The sequence below is a fragment of the Rutilus rutilus genome (genome assembly GCF_951802725.1).
Source record: "Rutilus rutilus genome assembly, chromosome: 11".
NCBI lineage: Eukaryota > Metazoa > Chordata > Actinopteri > Cypriniformes > Leuciscidae > Rutilus > Rutilus rutilus.
The window spans coordinates 33,575,519-33,593,459 of NC_140216.1; the positions used below are offsets into that span (position 1 = coordinate 33,575,519).

Below are 17,941 nucleotides of genomic sequence, written 5' to 3' on the forward strand. Positions count from 1 at the left end.
TCTTATATTACTGTCGTCCATGGGAACACTTAGTCAAGGACTTACAGAATAAAATAAGTGCCATGTGTAACAGTAAGACAAAATTACATTTCCTCAGATTTAGCCTAGTATTTGCAATTGTTTCCAAAAATAACCTATTGTAGCTGATAAAATGTTCAGCTTGTTCCCTCATATCAGTGATTTATTGGTTATTTAATACTTCCTGTATCACAGGGTTATTGAAATGTGTCTCAACATGTAGTGCCCCAGATGATTTTCAACCAGCCCAGATCAAATGACAAAAATAGATTTGTAGATGACTGATCTATTGAGGATTAATCTGAGGAGCTGGGTTCACAAGCTCATGATTATTTATTTATTTTGATATTTTCAGGCCTGAATTTTAATAGTCAATATACATTTCAAATATACAGACTAAATAGACTACAGTCCAAAATTTAAGTTGAGTAGATCTTGCACTCAATTAAATCTCTATTTAATGATTTTTATTTATTTATTAATATTAATTCAATAGTACTTATAGTCCAGTCATTTTATGAAAAAAGGTTGAACAAATTGCAACAGAAGCAAACTCAACTGATTTTGTATCCTCAATGTCCTGAGTAAGGAAAAAAAAAGTCCCGAAGAATTCCATTAGGGGAAAGTTTCGAAAAAGACACAAATATAGCCTATTCATAGGGTAAAATTTTTAACCTTTAGATATCACCATGAAAATTACTGAGTTGATTACTTACATCAAGACAAACAAAAAATGTATTACAAGTTTGTTTTAAATTGTTTGTTAACATGGACAAACGGTGCATAATCTAATTACGTATGTGCTAATTTGCATAAATACCACATCAGATCTAAACATTGGGTTTAGCCAGGTGAAAATGTCTTGTTGAATCTTGTTGACACATAACAGTAAAATACTTAATGTTAAGGTCTGAATTGAACCCATTTAGGCTACCCATGAACATTAATACATAGAGGCAGGAAGAAGTACTTTAAACCAGCCTTTATTAATTATTATTGCAGAGATGGGGTTTGGGGCTGGGTCCGTGAGACTGTTTCTGGGGATTCACTTTTTATTTTACTTACCTTTTGTCTTCTGCATTCTCCTTACCATTGTCTCCTGTTCTTCCCTCAGACTCGTCCCCCAGAAACAGTCCCACGGACCCAGCCCCAAACCCCATCTCTTAAAAATTAATAAAGGCTGGTTTCTAAAGTCCTTCTTCCTGCCTCTATGTATTAATGCTCATGGGTAGCCTAAATGGGTTCCATTCAGACCTTAACATCAAGTATTTTACGGTTATATGTCAACAAGATTCAACAAGACATTTTCACCTTTGGTATTTATGCAAATTAGCACATACGTAATTAGATTATGCACAGTTTGTCCATGTTAACAAAAAAAAAAAAAAAACTTGTAATACATTTTTTGTTTGTCTTGATGTAAGTAATCAATCAAATCAAGGTTAAAATTTTTACCCTATTCACGTAAGAAAAGGAATGAATAGGCGTATGAATAGGCTATATTTGGGTCTTTTTCGAAACTTTCCCCTAATGGGATTCTTCGGGACTTTTTTTTCCTTACTCAGGACATATTGAGGATCCAAAATCAGTTGAGTTTGCTTCTGTTGCAATTTGTTCAAGGTTGACCCCCATTTTGGCTTAAAATGACTGGACTATTATCCGTATGACTGGAAAAGCCAAGAAAAAGAATAATTTAATGACAATGACACATTGATTTGATGTGTGTTTGTTCCACAGACGAGGATGACCTGGACGAGGAGTTGTCAGAGAATGATGCTCCAAAGGTGAAAAAGAAGAAGAAAGCCAAAAAAAGTAGCCGTGAGAGCAAAGGCAGCAAGAGAAATCGTTCCCGCAGAGAGGTAATGATCTTTTTTGTGAGTGTGTGTGTGTGGATATTGTTTGTTTGCAATTTCCTTGGAGAATGCAGTATTCACTTTCCTTATGTTACGGATTAGATACCTCCCCCACAGTGTATTAATGAGAAACAGAGCAATTTAGCTGCCATTGCAAATAGGATATCATGTCCTAATGACTGTTCATATCAAAGGTTCATGATACATTTTTTTTAAAGCTACCGAATCCCAATACAACTGCTTCATTATAACTGCTTAGTGATTTTGTAAGAACACAGCTATGTAGTCTTAACAAAATGTAATTTGTTCTGCAAAATCTGATTCTAGTCTAACTGGTCAAGTGGTCTGTTTATTTGATAAAATACTGAACACTAGGTGTGTAAAGGTACACAAAACTGACGGTACGGAACGTACCTCGATTTTGACGTCACAGTACGGTTCGGTACAGGAGGGGAGGAGAACTAAACATAAATTGCTTTTTTTTTTTTTTATTAAACAGTGGTTTACTGGACAAATTGTGTCTGTCTTTAAATAAATTCAGTTGTAATTAAGTTTCTTAAGGATGAAAAAAAGATCTCTGCTAATGCTATATAGGGAGCCCTTACTTGCACATTACTATAATATTAAAGGTTAACAACAAAGCCCAAACTATTAGCCTAAATTCAGTTGCTATTTATTTTTAGATATAATAATCAACACTCAAATACCAAATTGTATGCAGACATGTAAACTACACATAAGGCAGTTTTTGTTTAGTTTTTATTAGGAAGAGATGATCGCGTTCACTCGCGCGCTGCTGCTTAATGAATACAATCTCGAAGTCATTGAAATGAAAGAAATCATGGGATTAAACTGAGGCGCCTATATAGTGATCTGTCACGCCAAATTAAAGGGCATTTATTGTTTTAATTTCGTGATAAAATGGGCATAATTTGAAAAATTACACTTTCATATTGAAAGTAACAAAACGTGGAGCTTATTGCGATTTATTGGTAGTCAATGGAGTTCTTCTGGAAAAGAATTGAATACACTCCTAATTATTATTATTTAATCAAATGTCATGGAAGAAAAATGAGATTTGTGACAAAAGGTAAAGTGAGGTCAACCTCAACAATGGACTAGGGCTGGGTGGGGCAGCAGGGGGCGGGGTGCGTTCGGTACGCCATGAGGTTTTTTGGTTTGGTTTGAATGTCGTTACACCCTACTGAACACAAAATAAAGTAATTGGCTTTATCTTGTAAGACAAGCTGAGTTATTAAATGTAAAGATCTCAAATCGATTCTTGCAACATCATAAGTGGTTGTTAAAAGGACTGTAAGTAAAAGCGAGCTCATGCACAACTTGGATGGTACCGTTGTTTGCTTGAGAACTGGGAAGTAGGGATGCTCTGATCAGGATTTTTGCAGCCGATGCTGACTACGCATTTCTTATCATCATGATTGGCCAATACCGGTCCCGATCGTTTAAGCTTTATATTATATGTAAGCTCTCTGTTGACATTTACTGTTAACCCCTTACTAAAAGACAAAAAGTGTTTACAAATGGTGATTTCTCCCTTTACTACCATTCAAAAGTTTGGGTTTGATAAGATTTTTTTATCAAGAAAAAGAGTCTCTTACTCTCACCTAGGCTGCATTTGATCAGGGATACAGTAAAAACGGCAATATTGTGAAATATTATTATAATTTTAAACAACTGTTTTCTATTTAAATATATTTTGAAATGTAAGTTATTCCTGTGATGTTAAAGCTGAATTTTTAGCATCGTTACGCCAGTCTTCAGTGTCACATGATCCTTTAGAAAACATGATACATGTTTTTTTTTTCTTTTTCCCTCAGGATTATTTGAAAAGAACAGCATTTATTTGAAAGATACTTTTGTAATATTATACATTTCATTGTCACTTTTGATCAATTAAATGCTTTACTGGCCCCAAACCGTTGAACATTATCGTACAATCATAAAATGTTGCCTAAAATCTTGTTTTGGCAAATGAACTACTATAGACCATTTTAGCAGCCTCCAGAAGTGATCAAAATATGTCCCATGTGTCCTCCAGGATATCGGCATCAGTTCTCCGGAGCCAGGGGAAGGGCCAGAACTGGATGATGGTGAAGACCGCTCAGAAAGCGAGGGTAGTGACTACACACCAGGCAAGAAAAAGAAGAAAAGAGCCAGCACCTCAAAGGAGAAGAAAAGAAGCAGCTCTGGTGCCGACAGAAACTCAGCAGCCTCCAAACGGAGGGAACCTGAGGAAGAGGAAGACGAGGATGACGACGATTCTGTGAGTTCATATGAGATTTGACAGCTAAATTAACTCTTTGATAAAGTACATATAAATCGAATCGCTCATAAGCTCTGAACTGATTTTAAGGAGCCAAAAAGTTCCTCTCAGCTTTTGGATACCTGGGGTATGGAGGACATCGATCATGTCTTCTCTGAGGAAGACTATAGAACTCTGACCAACTACAAAGCCTTCAGCCAGTTCGTCAGGTATGAGTGCATTACCCAGATTAACAATGTGAGAAAAATCATTGTATGTGAATCTTTATCTTTAAGTCGGAATGAAATGGAAGTTGCGAGAGTCTTTTCTTGTGACGTGTATATCTGTGTGAAACGGCTTCTCAAACAAGAAAAAAATCTAGGGCGGAATTTAATTTTGTCCACAAGGAACTGTTTGGATTGTTGGATCGTTGTGGTTTACTATTGCTGTGATGTCATGTGAGGAGGGATTCTCTGATCGTTCAGCCGTCGGCGCACATGTAAACAGTATACAGACGAGACTTTGGTGCCATTTTCCGCTTTGTAACTGCGCTAAACATTAGAAAACCATAGTAAATCGCACATCTTTATTTCAAGCAGTTTGTCTCGATTCATACGAGTCAACACGCAACATAACCTGATGTGTAGATCTAGAGAAAATCCTCACAGAGTGACATGACATGCCACGTGGCTAAAGCAATAGGACTTCCAGGATCCGATGGCGACACAATCACAACGCAGTGTTTCCCCAAAGTCATTTGAAGCTCAACCGATGGTATCTGGTAGGGGTGGCACGGTTCACAAAACCCACGGTTCGGTTCGTATCACGGTTTTAGGGTCACGGTTTTCGGTTCTGTACGGTTCTTGATGTTATTTTTTTCTTTTAATCTTTAACACTCCAAAAATTTACTTCAGCATATGATATATAGCTTAATTATCTAATTATTAATTGACTTATTTCATAAATGGGGCGTGTTTGCAAAACGCAGCTTCTCATTTCCCATTTCGAAGTAATATAGTGAGTGAGCGGTCACCGTGAGGAAACTTTCAGTGGCCCTGGAGGTCCATCCATCTGGAGAGCTACGTGGGCTGTGTCGGACAGTTCTTTGTCAATTTCTCCTCGTGTCTCGTCATCATAGGCGTAATTTGCGGGTGGGACATGTACCCCAGGGTCGATATTGTCCAAAAAATTGTCCTTTTGAAACATCTCGCGGCACGGATGTACCAATACAAATAAATAAAACATCTCCAGTTAACTAGCAAATTATTCGTTTCGTTCACTTGTTAAATAAGAAGCAATCTAGCGCTGAAATTAGTTTTTTTAATCAAGTGATCAAAGTGCTCGTTGCCGCTGCGATCAGTGGCGCTGATACAGTGTTCTCTTGTGGCTCGCGCACACGCCGCAGTCTTCACTCGGACGCGCGCTTCAATCCGTTGAGGAGACTCTCTATTCGTTCCGGTGAAATCACAAAGCAAAATTCAAACAAATCTGTCCCTGCTTGATATACAACCACTGATAAACATAATCGGTTTTGATGAACCTATGACATGCTTGGCAAGAGTTCTGCCACTGGACCATTAAAGTAGGCTACATTTGTGAAACAGTCGACCTATGTATTTATTCACGTGAAAAAACAACATAGTGGAGTAGATCTCATTAAATGTCTAAGTAAACTCAGTGTACTATTTAAATCAATTGCTGGACATCATAATGTTATTCTACATACAGTACATCTGATTTATGATTTAGCATTGTATTAGCACGGGCACGAGGCTACATTGCGCATGCGTCAAAGTCGAACCGTGCGGCGCACACACACACCGAACCGAGACAAGCGAACCGAACGGTTCGGATGTTTTTTCATGTACCGTGCCACCCCTAGTATCTGGATCTCGGTTATGGTGGGTAGGGATGATGTGTCGAGAACAACCAGACACTGTTTTATAGCTGGAGTGGGCTACATGTGAGTGACAGGTTGTCCCGCCATTGCGCCAGTTAACGCGTCATCAGAGAAGGGATGTCACTGCAAGAGGCAGGGAAAATTCTTTTGATTTAAATATTACGAGGCACATGAATATATAAAAAAAAAGGGTGATTTGCACCGATAAATCATTTATAATAAAAATAGTTGGATTCCTAATTTTAGCTTCCATGGTGACTTTAAAGTGAAATCAAAGTGGAAAACTCTTGATTAAACAATCCAATCAATTCCCAGTGGATCAAGTCCTGCCCTACATTTTGTCATGTTCGAAAAGTCGTTTCAATCAGAAGAAATGGGGTAGAAAAGACAATCGCAACCGCTTTAACCGCTGCTTTTATTTACTGACAAATTAGAAGTGTTATCTCCTGACTTACAACATATGATCATCATAATCATAATTAGCATGGCATCTACTCTGAAAAAAGTTGCTTGGCTAAAGGTACGGTCACATTATTGAAATGAAATTGAATGAAGCACAGATCACACACAAGTCTTTCAAACCAAGCAGCTTTCTGTTGGTCAACGTGAAGAATTTGCATGACCAACTTGAACACGATGCAAAATCTGTGTCAAAATTGTTCACCCTCACTCGGAATTCCAGATCACACGATTTCCTATTGAAATGACTGGATTTGGCCTGCGATAATTCGCTAAAAAGCGGTAAATGAGCACTGCATGATGTTAATAGCTTTACTGTTAGATGTTGGCTTTACATCAACAAAGTAATAACGGCAGCAAAATCATCAGTATATAAAGAGATTTCCCCCAAATTTCACCATCAACAATGCCCCTCCCTGCAATTTCACAGGCCTCTGATTGCTGCCAAGAACCCCAAAATTGCTGTTTCCAAAATGATGATGGTTCTGGGAGCAAAGTGGCGTGAGTTCAGCACCAACAATCCTCTGCGGGGCTCGGCTGCTGCCACCACGGCCCTGGCGGCCGCTAGTGCCGCAGCATCTGTTGAAACCGAAGCTCCGGCCGCTGCACCTGCAGTCCCAGTCAGTGTTGAGTCCACGCCAGCAGTTCCCTTACGCAAGGCCAAGACAAAAGAGGGCAAGGGTGAGTGCAAGGTTGTTTCATTTTTGTTTGTTTGTGTAACTGTTCTTCTACTGTGTGAGTGACTTCCCAGTACAACAGCTGTTTTTCCCAGCTGAGATGTTTATTTGATTTGTGCATTTTCATCTGGTCAGAGTTATTATCATAAACATTCAGCAGTTGTTTTTTTTGCGGTGTTGAGGAATAATGGTTTCCTTGATATTTGCATTGTTCAATGTGCTAAATTGTGATCATCACATTTTAATGGTTTCTGAGAAGCTTGAAGAATGGGGCAGTTAAAACTTATTCGACCCGACAGCAAACCGCTGATGCTCATTTCACTTGCAAAAGGGGGCACGGAAGCAAATGACTGCTTAATGCATTTGTTTGACCAAAAATGCAGTCTCCATTCTTCATAGTCACATGATCCTCCAGGAATCATTCTAATATGCCGATTTGCTGCTCGAGACACATTTCTTATAATGATCAATGTTGAAAACAGTTGTGCTGCTTAATGTTTTTGTGGAAACTGGTAAGAATTTTTTCACATCAGAATTTTTTAATGAATAGAAAGTTCAAAAGAACAGCATTTACCTGAAATAGAAATCTTTTGTTACGTTGTAATAATTTCCTTACATTCTTACTGACCCCAAACTTTTAGTAGTGTGTATTATAGCACTTCTAATAAAACAATGCTTTTCCACATGCTAGCAGGGTTTAGTTGTGATGTATGAGTTCTTAGCCGCGAATGTTTTGCTTGCATAAAGAAAATATTATGCTAATTCTTGCGCATTTCAGGTCCCAATGCACGTAAGAAGTCCAAACCTGCTCCCAAACCTCAGGAGAAGAAGGTGAAGACCAAAAAGGTTGCTCCTCTGAAAATCAAACTAGGAGGCTTCAACAGCAAGAGGAAACGCTCTTCTGTAAGACCCTCAGTTCTACTTTTTCTCGCTCATTTCTCCAGCTCGCCTTTACACTCATCCTTTAACCTTTTTCCATGAGCGACGATGCTATTTTTTTTTCTCTTCCTGGCTCCAATTTTAGTCGTAGCGTCTCACTAATGACATCCAAGTAATTTTCTGCTCATTTATGGACTGGAGAACAGAATCGTATATTTATCTCTGCTTTTTTAACCCCCCTCTTTTTCTTTTTTTTTTAGAGTGAAGAGGACGATGTTGACGTGGATAGTGACTTTGATGACGGCAGTATGAACAGTGTGTCTGTTTCGAATGGATCAAATAGCCGCAGTAGTCGCAGCAGTGCGAAAAAGAAGCCCAAAAAGAAGACGAAAAAGGGTGAGGATCTTATTCTCTGTCTTGGTGCTTGTGAAACTTTTAGGCTTAATCAGGCCTATTAAGACACTTTTCCCCTGTCCCTTTGAGAACAACTTAAGTGACCTGACATTTTTGAGAACCGATGTCTCTTGTACATCTTAAAACACGCAGAACCTGCAGACTTGATATTTAAATCCCAGTCTTTATGCACTTTATTATTCACAGACACTAGTTTGTATCACGTTTTGATTAAGTGAACTCCCCTACTTTTGATTTATTAATCCCAAATTCTCTGACGTTACACATTATTCTGTAAATTCCATTTTTATTACTGGATTCCACTAGCCTGGCTAACGTCAGACCTCTTCTCATTGAGACGTGGTCTGGGAACCACATGTTCATTTTCTCGTATTTGAGGCGTGGTTTACGAATGCCCAGAGCCGTTTATTGGGCGCTACGAATGTCTATCAAATGCGCCTGTACGTAGCTCATAGCCAATAGTTTCAGTTATACCAGATGACGTATGTAGAGCGACAGAAATTCGACGAGGAAGAAGACGAAATAAACTTGCGTTCTAAACTACTTGGAACACTATCTAAGGCTGCATCGAAAGGTAACTTTGCGTCTGCTGCCATGTTGGATCCATAGATATAAACAAACTGCTTCGGTGTGTCGCATAGACGTCGTCATCGTCTTGCTGCTCCCTCCCCGTTCTGTGATTGGTTCCCTTTTTGAGGGGGAAATCTGGTCCATGGTGTTCAGGCTGCCTAGCAGCGTGAATAAAATCGCGCTGCGCACAAGGCAGCATGGGGAAACCCAGGCTAGGATTCCACGATTCTGTTCCTTATTTCCGCATTATGGAAATCATAGGGCTATACCATCAGTCGTTCATCTATTCTCTCTTTCTCTGCTAGGAGATGAAGATGGTGATGGCTATGAGACGGATCATCAGGATTACTGTGAGGTCTGTCAGCAGGGAGGAGAGATCATTCTCTGCGACACCTGTCCACGAGCCTATCACATGGTCTGCTTGGACCCTGATATGGAGAAGGCACCGGAGGGCACCTGGAGCTGCCCACACTGTGTGAGTGAACCAACTTTCAATCTCCACATGAGTTCAATCTAAAAGATGTCCAAAGAGCATAGGCCCTGATGTGACCTTGTACTCTGCAAAATGAAACCATCTCTCCTTCTTCCAGGAGAAGATGGGCATCCAGTGGGAGGCTCGTGAGGACGGGTCAGACGGAGAGGAGGATAATGAGGTGGTAGGCGAGGCGGAAGAGGACGACCATCACATGGAGTTCTGCAGAGTGTGTAAGGATGGCGGAGAGCTGCTGTGCTGTGACTCCTGCCCCTCATCATACCACATTCACTGCCTTAACCCTCCCCTGCCCGAGATTCCCAACGGAGAATGGATCTGCCCTCGCTGCACTGTGAGTCAACCACGCTAGAATGTTTGGTAACACTTTACAATAAGGTTCATTAATGTATTAACTAACATTAAGTATTTATTAATCTTTGTTAATATAATTATTTAATAAAAATCCAGCTGTTCATGTTTGTTCACAGTGTTGTCTAATGTTAACAAATGCAACCTTTGATCATAATAATGTATTAGTAAATGTTGAAATTAATTTTAAATAAGATGAATAAATGCTGAAGAAGTATTCTTTTTTAGTTCATGTTAACTAAGGTAGTCAACTAATGAAACGTATTGTAAAGTGTTACAAAATTTTTAATTTTAAAAATAGCCTACTTGTATAATTACTGGTGAAATATTTTATACCTCTTCTTCTTTTTTTTTCTCTCTCTCTCTCCAGTGTCCTACTATGAAAGGTAAGGTGCAGAAGATTCTGACCTGGCGTTGGACTGAACCTCCTCCCCCGACCCCTGTGCCCCGGCCCACTGAACTCGCTGCTGATGCGCCTGACCCCACACCGTTGGCTGGTCGCCCTGAGAGGGAGTTCTTTGTTAAATGGCAGAATATGTCTTATTGGCACTGCTCCTGGGTTTCCGAGCTACAGGTACATCACTGGCTCTTATTTTGGTCTTAAAAAATGGCTTGACAGTGTCATCTTAATATTTTTTTGTCAATATATTGTAATTTATTATAGGTCATTTATTATAAATTAATGTTTTATGTATAATTTAAGAGGGAAATTCACACTTCAGAGCAAATTTTATATATATAAAACATTTATTTGAATTATTGCTTTTTCTTTTTGGCTTAAGCACAAGCTTTCAGGGTTTAATCTGTTATCTGTGAATCCAGACAATGGCTTATTATAATGTCATTTTGAATCCAGATTTAGACTGAATTCACACTTAAGTAGTTTCCTTGATCCTAACTTCGGCTCGCAACATCTCTCTCTAGCTGGAGATGCACTGTCAGGTGATGTTCAGGAACTACCAGCGCAAGAACGACATGGACGAGCCACCGACCACAGACTTCGGTGTTGAGGGAGATGAGGACAAGAGTGACAAGAGAAAGAAGAAAGACCCCACCTACGCTCGGATGGAGGAGAAGTACTACCGCTTCGGCATCAAGATGGAGTGGATGGTGATTCACCGTGTTCTGAACCATAGGTGAGATGAGCTCAAGAACTTTGTATCGAATCGCTTTCGGTCAGTTTCATGGCTCACGCCGTACCTGTTGTTTTATTCCATTTAGTGTGGATAAGAAGAATAACTGTCACTACCTTATCAAGTGGAGGGATGTAACGTACGATCAGTCTACCTGGGAGGCAGAGGATATGGATATACCAGAGTTTGACACCTTCAAACTGCAGTACTGGAACCACAGGTATACATGTGAACAGAAACAGCCTTTGCAAGGCATTTAACTTCCACAATAATGTGAAAAAACAGGCAAGACTTTTATTCATCTAGGTCGTGAAGTTTGTGATATTATTTGATAATATTTTTAATACCCTTCAGTGTTATTTTTTGTATTATTTATACACAAATACATTTTTTTAATATCTTGAATTTACCTATATTTTTGTATTTTTTAGTTTTCGTTTTAATTTAATTTGTAAAATTTTAACTGGTTAAATTTAGTAAATTTGTGCTTTTGTAATTTATTATTTATTTATTTATTTATTTTAAATATTACTATTCAGGGTTTTATTAATTTAGTTTTAGTTCAATTTTAGCTTTTATTTATTTCCAGTTAATTTTAGTGCTTCAACTTAAAACTAAATGAATATTAGGAATGACAACTTACTGAAATAAGTTTGTTTGTAAATTTGTATTTAGTTTTATTTCAGCTTTCAAATACAAATATTTCAAAGAACAAAGTTATGCTTTGGTTAGTAACACATAAAAGAAAAGTGTTTTTAAAGCCAATGAAATTTTATACAAAAGACAAAATTCATACAAAATGTTTAATTAAGAAACGCATTTAGATTTGTAGGATATTTAAGGAAAAATCTTCAGGTTCATAGCCTAAAAGTGCTAGAAAACGCATGTACTGATGCACACGACCGTCATATTCATCTGTTTTTCTGTCCTTAAGGGAGTTGATGATGGGTGATGAAGGTAAACCAGGAAAGAAGTTGAAGATCAAAGGGAAGGTGCGAAAACTGGACCGGCCTCCAGAGAACCCTGTCGTGGATGTAAGCGAGCTTCATTTTGTTGGTTCTACACACTGGCAGCACTTATTAGACCCAGCTGCACCATTCCCTTGCTCATCGATGGTTAAAACCCAATTTTTTTTACTCTCCTGTGTAGCCCACCATTAAGTTTGATCGTCAGCCAGAGTATCTAGACTCTACAGGAGGAACGTTGCATCCGTACCAGCTGGAGGGGCTCAACTGGCTCCGCTTCTCCTGGGCTCAGGGAACCGACACCATCCTGGCAGACGAGATGGGTCTGGGAAAGACCGTGCAGACTGCTGTTTTCCTCTATTCACTGTATAAAGAGGTGCCCTGTTTTTTTGTTTGTTTTTACTTTCATTGAGTGTCTAAAAGTTATGATGGGTTATGTGATAAATTGAACAAAGAATTAAAATGCATAATGCTTTATTAATCTTGTAATCCAAGAAGAACTACATTATCTTTCAAAAGTTTGGGGTGTGTACGATTTTTCTTTTGTTTATTTTGATGAAAGAGTCTCTTATCCTGCATTTATTTGATCAAAAATACAGTAAAACAGTAATATTGTGAAATATGATTACAATTTAAAATGACTCTTATATTGGAATAAAATTTAAAAATGTAATTTAATATTTAAAGTTGAATTTTCAGAGGCATTCTGATATGCTGATATCTGCTCTTTAAACATTTCTTATTATGATCCATGTTTGAAACAATAGTGCTGCTTAATATTTTTGTGTAAACTGTGATGCGTTATTTTCAGGATTCTTTGATAAATAGAAAGTTGAATACAAGTATTACTTTTTTTTTTTTTTTAATCTTACTGGCCCTAAACTTATACCATACATTTTCATACATTTTCATACAGTGCTGTTGCTAAATAGTATATTTGATGTTTTGTAAGCATAGAAAAATATAAGGTCACTGAGACATGGAATGTTACTACCTCTTGTACAGCGTGTCCTCTTTCTTCAGTTTTAAAACGCTGGTGTGCTCGTTCTCCAGGGTCATTCTAAGGGTCCGTTCCTGGTGAGTGCGCCCTTGTCCACCATCATTAACTGGGAGCGAGAGTTTGAGATGTGGGCCCCGGACATGTACGTTGTCACATACGTCGGTGACAAGGACAGCAGGGCTGTCATCAGAGAAAACGAGTTCTCTTTTGAGAACAACGCCATCCGTGGTGGCAAGAAACCCTCTAAGATGAAGGTTAGTGAGTTGGAGAACTCTGCTTTCCATTAAAGACTCTTAAGACACTTGTAAATCAATGATTGTTTCCCTTATGATCGTGCAGAAAGAAGCCTCTGTAAAGTTCCATGTACTGTTGACCTCCTATGAGTTGATCACTATTGACACGGCCGTCCTGGGCTCCATCGACTGGGCTTGTTTGGTAGTTGACGAGGCCCACAGACTGAAGAATAACCAGTCAAAGGTGAGACCAACATGGATATTCACTTTTATGCATTAATTTGACACAAGTTGTGTTGTTAAAACTGGTTCAAATTACTCATTTATCACACGGTACATTTTTATGATGGTTTGATGTTTTAATGTTGTCCTGTGGTGGTATTTGTTATGCAGTTTTTCAGGGTGCTGAACAATTACCCTCTGCAGCATAAGTTGTTGTTGACTGGAACTCCACTACAGAACAACTTAGAAGAGCTTTTCCATCTGCTCAACTTCCTCACACCAGAGAGATTCAGGTTTGTTTGTCAAAATGTTTTTTTTTTTTTTTTGATTGATTTCAAACCAAAAGATCTTAAAGGGATAGTTCGCCCAAAAATGATATTTAAGCCATGATTTACTCACCCTCAAGCCGTTCGAGATGCATATGTCGATCTTTTTTCAGACGAACACATTTTCAGTTATTTTAGAAAATGTCTTAGATCTTTCAGTGGTTATAATGTGAAGCAATGGGGTCCAGCTGCTCCAAGTCGCAAAATGAGCATGCATCCTTCACAAAAATAATCCATCCGGCTCCAGGGGGATAAACGAAGGCCTTCCGAGGGTAATCCGTGCGGTTTTGTCGTAAAAATGACGAAAATAACTGGCTTCCGGTCGTGGTCGACGCGCGTTCACGGAGATGGAAGCGTCGTGACGTATAACGAGCGTGACAGCGCAGCCAGAGAGCAGAGCAAAACAAAACTCTGCGTTCGTTCTACGTCACGACGCTTCCTACGCTACGTCATACGTCATATGCCAGCATCCATCTCCGTGAACGCGCGCCGACCGCCACCGGAAGCCAGTTATTTTCATTTATAAAGTTTTAAATATGTATATTTTTACGACAAAACCGCACGGATTACCCTCGGAAGGCCTTCGTTTATCCCCCTGGAGCCGGATGGATTACTTTTGTGAAGGATGCATGCACAATTTGCGACTTGGAGCAGCTGGACCCCATTGCTTCACATTATAACCACTGAAAGATCTAAGACATTTTCTAAAATAACTGAAAATGTGTTCGTCTGAAAAAAGATTGACATATGCATCTCGAACGGCTTGAGGGTGAGTAAATCATGGCTTAAATATCATTTTTGGGCGAACTATCCCTTTAAAGCCTTTTTCGAAGGAGAAATCGAGTTCTCCTTCACCCTTGAACGAACAATAACGCATACATTTATGCCAAAATGTCCTTTTTGTCGAGTATCCTCATAAGAGCAGTCTTAAACGATTTAAAGTTTTAAATGAACGTGTGAGATCCGCATCATGTGCAGCAGCGTCAGATCTTAAAGTGACAGCAGCCACTAATGCTGTCTGTCATTAATGTTAATCAAAGAACAAAAGTAACAGGGAAAATTACTCCCTGCTCTTGACTAAAGCACTTTTGTAGCTTTAATAAGGATTAATCTATATAAAATTTATAAATTATGCAGTGCGGACTGTATGATAACTTTATTCAATTTCTGTATATTTCCTACATTGTAAGACCGGTAGGAAGGGCACATGTAAATTACATTTATTATGGGATTCATGTGAGGATTGTTTTAAGTTCATTTAAATTAAAAGGTTTTTTTTTAAGCCTAATATATGTAAAAAAATTAATAATAATTATAGCTTTCAATACATTGTATTGTTGAATGGCTATAAATGTGTAAAATTGCGGGGAAAATTAATTTTCATCGAGACCTCAGTAGCTGTATTAGTATCAGTGATACTGGCCTTCATTCATAAAAAGATGCCATTCAAGTATTTTCTACATTTAATTTTCAGATTAACTGAAATTATTACATGCATAAATATATAAAAAAATTATTAAAACTTCAGTGTTTTTAATTGCATCTGAACACAGAAAAAAATGTGATTAATCTAGGTTTTTTTTGTGTGTGTGATTGACAGCACTATAAAAAAAAATTCTTGTGCATTTTTAAATGAACCCCTTTAGCACCCTCTGGTGGCCCCCTGGGTATCTGCAAACATAAATTATGCTCTTTATCTCTCACTCTGCAGTAATCTTGAAGGTTTCTTGGAGGAGTTTGCCGATATTGCCAAGGAGGACCAGATCAAAAAGCTTCACGACATGCTGGGACCGCACATGCTCAGGAGACTCAAAGCAGACGTGTTCAAGCACATGCCTTCCAAAACCGAGCTCATCGTCCGAGTCGAGCTCAGCCCCATGCAAAAGTGAGTATGTAATGAGGTGTGGACTGCGAACTAGGTTACAGGATTGGTAGAGACAGAGTTTTTTAAATCTCATATGTTAATCCAGGAAATATTACAAGTTCATCCTGACCCGTAATTTTGAGGCTCTAAACACTCGTGGCGGAGGAAACCAGGTTTCTCTGCTTAACGTCGTCATGGACCTCAAGAAGTGCTGTAATCATCCTTATCTCTTCCCTGTGGCTGCTATGGTACGCTCCACTTTTTGCTCTTTCTGTACCTTTAAAAATAGACGATAGCATATGTTCTATTATGTGGTTTTTGAGGATACAAGCAAGTAAATTGAAGAGATCCTGCTCTCTGATTGGCTGTGTGAAACAGGAAGCTGCCAAGATGCCCAATGGGATGTACGAGGGCAGTGCCCTGACTAAATCTGCTGGCAAACTGCTGCTACTGCATAAGATGCTGCGGAAACTCAAGGACGGTGGACACAGAGTGCTCATCTTCTCTCAGGTAAACAAGCATTTTATTTATTTATTTAGAAATCATTTTCTTAAACTTTTTAAAATGTCTTTTCTATTGCTAGAAATGTATCAATAATAATAATAATAATAAATATTGTTATTATTAAGTATTAATTACTTGCACGACTGTTCTAAAGTTTGGGGTTCTTTATATTTTCCTTTGAACTTTATATATTCCTAAAACAAAAAAAATTATCAGTGTTTCTACAAAAATATTCAGCAGCGCAAATGTTTTCTGAAGGATCATGTGACTAGAGATGCTGAAAATTCAGCTTTGCATCAAGGAATAAATTACATTTTAAAAATACATTAAAATAGATAATTAAAAGTTTTTTTTACATTTTAGTAATATTTCACAATATTGCTGTTTTTACTGTATTTTTGATCAAATAAATGCAGCCATGGTGAGCATAACCGACCTCTTAACATTTTAACGGTTTAAAAAGATAGATAAAAGTGTAAAATGACAAAAAAAACCTATGATGAACAGCAGGAGTTTGAGATGTGTTGTCCCTCTTCTCTAGATGACCAAAATGTTGGACCTGCTGGAAGACTTCCTGGAGAATGAGGGCTACAAATATGAGCGTATTGACGGAAGCATCACAGGAGGCATGAGACAGGAAGCCATTGACCGCTTTAATGGTAGGACCAGATGTGTAACTAATATGGTCCATACATTTGTTCTCTGTTGCTCTGTATAAACTCAATTTCTGAAACTAGTTCAAGTTTCAAAATGATTTGTTTTTTCGCTCTAGCTCCTGGTGCTCCTCAGTTTGCTTTCCTGCTATCGACCAGAGCCGGTGGTTTGGGTATCAACTTGGCGACCGCAGACACTGTCATCATCTACGACTCAGACTGGAACCCTCACAATGACATTCAAGTAAGATCATTCATCTGCAAAAGACTCTATAGCCCCTTTTGCACTGGGTAGTAGGAACTTAGTTCTAGGAACTAGCCACCAGGGCGGTTCCCTGAGAACTAAATCTTCCCCTAGGGCCATTTTTCTGGTTGCACTCGCACCACCTCTGAAGTGAACGCCAGAGCCTGAGCACACAGTGCTCCCATTCTCAGTCTTTATTAGTTTACGATCTGTTTAAAGGCACAATATGTCATTTTCGCCGCTAGAGGTCGCTTATTCAAAACAGAGGTGTAGCTTGATGATGCCTTGATTTCGCGGAATCATGGGAGTTGTCTTACCTCTACAGCCGGTGGAAAAGTATCCGATGATCTGAAATCGTACGCACGTAAACATTGTTCTAGTGGTTTTTGGATATTTTAATCCAAAAATATTACATATTGTGCCTTTAACAGACTGTCTAATACGTTATTAGAAAGAACTGTTATACAAAGAAAGTAGACAGAATATGAAAAAGTATTAGCGTTTTTCATGTGGTTGATGCCCAGTGTCACTAGCTGAGCAGAAATACATCATCATGTTTTGCTTGGTCCCCTCAAAGTTGTGTTGGATTTTCTCCTTAGGTTGAGAGGTCCATCTGTCACTGTTTTCTATGTTCATAGAGTTAGTACGTGGAGTTAATATAGAGGTTATACTGTGTGTGTGTGTGTGTTAGAGGATGGATACCCGACCCGAGCCCGACGGGACCCGCCGGTACTCGCCGGGCCGGGCCGGGTTCGGACAGATATTTAGAAATTATGTTCGGGTTCGGCATCAGCGCGATAAGGCATTGAACATTTTAAATTTAAAACAGCTTATTATGTAGGTAGCCAATGTGCCTGATGCTTTCACTTGATGCAAACGTTCATTTTTGTGATTAAAATACATGTAAAATATTACCATAACAT

The 17,941-nt window shown here is 38.7% G+C and overlaps 1 protein-coding gene across 2 annotated transcripts in view; it reads left to right on the forward strand.

Moving 5' to 3' along the window:
* The window catches only part of chd4a (chromodomain helicase DNA binding protein 4a), a 31,605-nt gene that overhangs the window by 1,945 nt on the left and 11,719 nt on the right, over positions 1-17,941 (forward strand). For both annotated transcript variants that reach the window (XM_084424222.1, XM_084424223.1), the window contains exons 3-23: positions 1,756-1,877; positions 3,931-4,155; positions 4,246-4,364; positions 6,924-7,174; positions 7,949-8,073; positions 8,310-8,445; positions 9,339-9,508; positions 9,624-9,857; positions 10,245-10,448; positions 10,799-11,010; positions 11,096-11,227; positions 11,942-12,041; positions 12,157-12,348; positions 13,026-13,226; positions 13,312-13,449; positions 13,599-13,720; positions 15,465-15,638; positions 15,724-15,865; positions 15,996-16,127; positions 16,663-16,780; positions 16,894-17,018. In XM_084424222.1, coding sequence (XP_084280348.1) covers positions 1,756-1,877; positions 3,931-4,155; positions 4,246-4,364; positions 6,924-7,174; positions 7,949-8,073; positions 8,310-8,445; positions 9,339-9,508; positions 9,624-9,857; positions 10,245-10,448; positions 10,799-11,010; positions 11,096-11,227; positions 11,942-12,041; positions 12,157-12,348; positions 13,026-13,226; positions 13,312-13,449; positions 13,599-13,720; positions 15,465-15,638; positions 15,724-15,865; positions 15,996-16,127; positions 16,663-16,780; positions 16,894-17,018 — 3,374 coding nt within the window. The remainder of the gene's footprint in view (positions 1-1,755; positions 1,878-3,930; positions 4,156-4,245; positions 4,365-6,923; positions 7,175-7,948; positions 8,074-8,309; positions 8,446-9,338; positions 9,509-9,623; positions 9,858-10,244; positions 10,449-10,798; positions 11,011-11,095; positions 11,228-11,941; positions 12,042-12,156; positions 12,349-13,025; positions 13,227-13,311; positions 13,450-13,598; positions 13,721-15,464; positions 15,639-15,723; positions 15,866-15,995; positions 16,128-16,662; positions 16,781-16,893; positions 17,019-17,941) is intronic.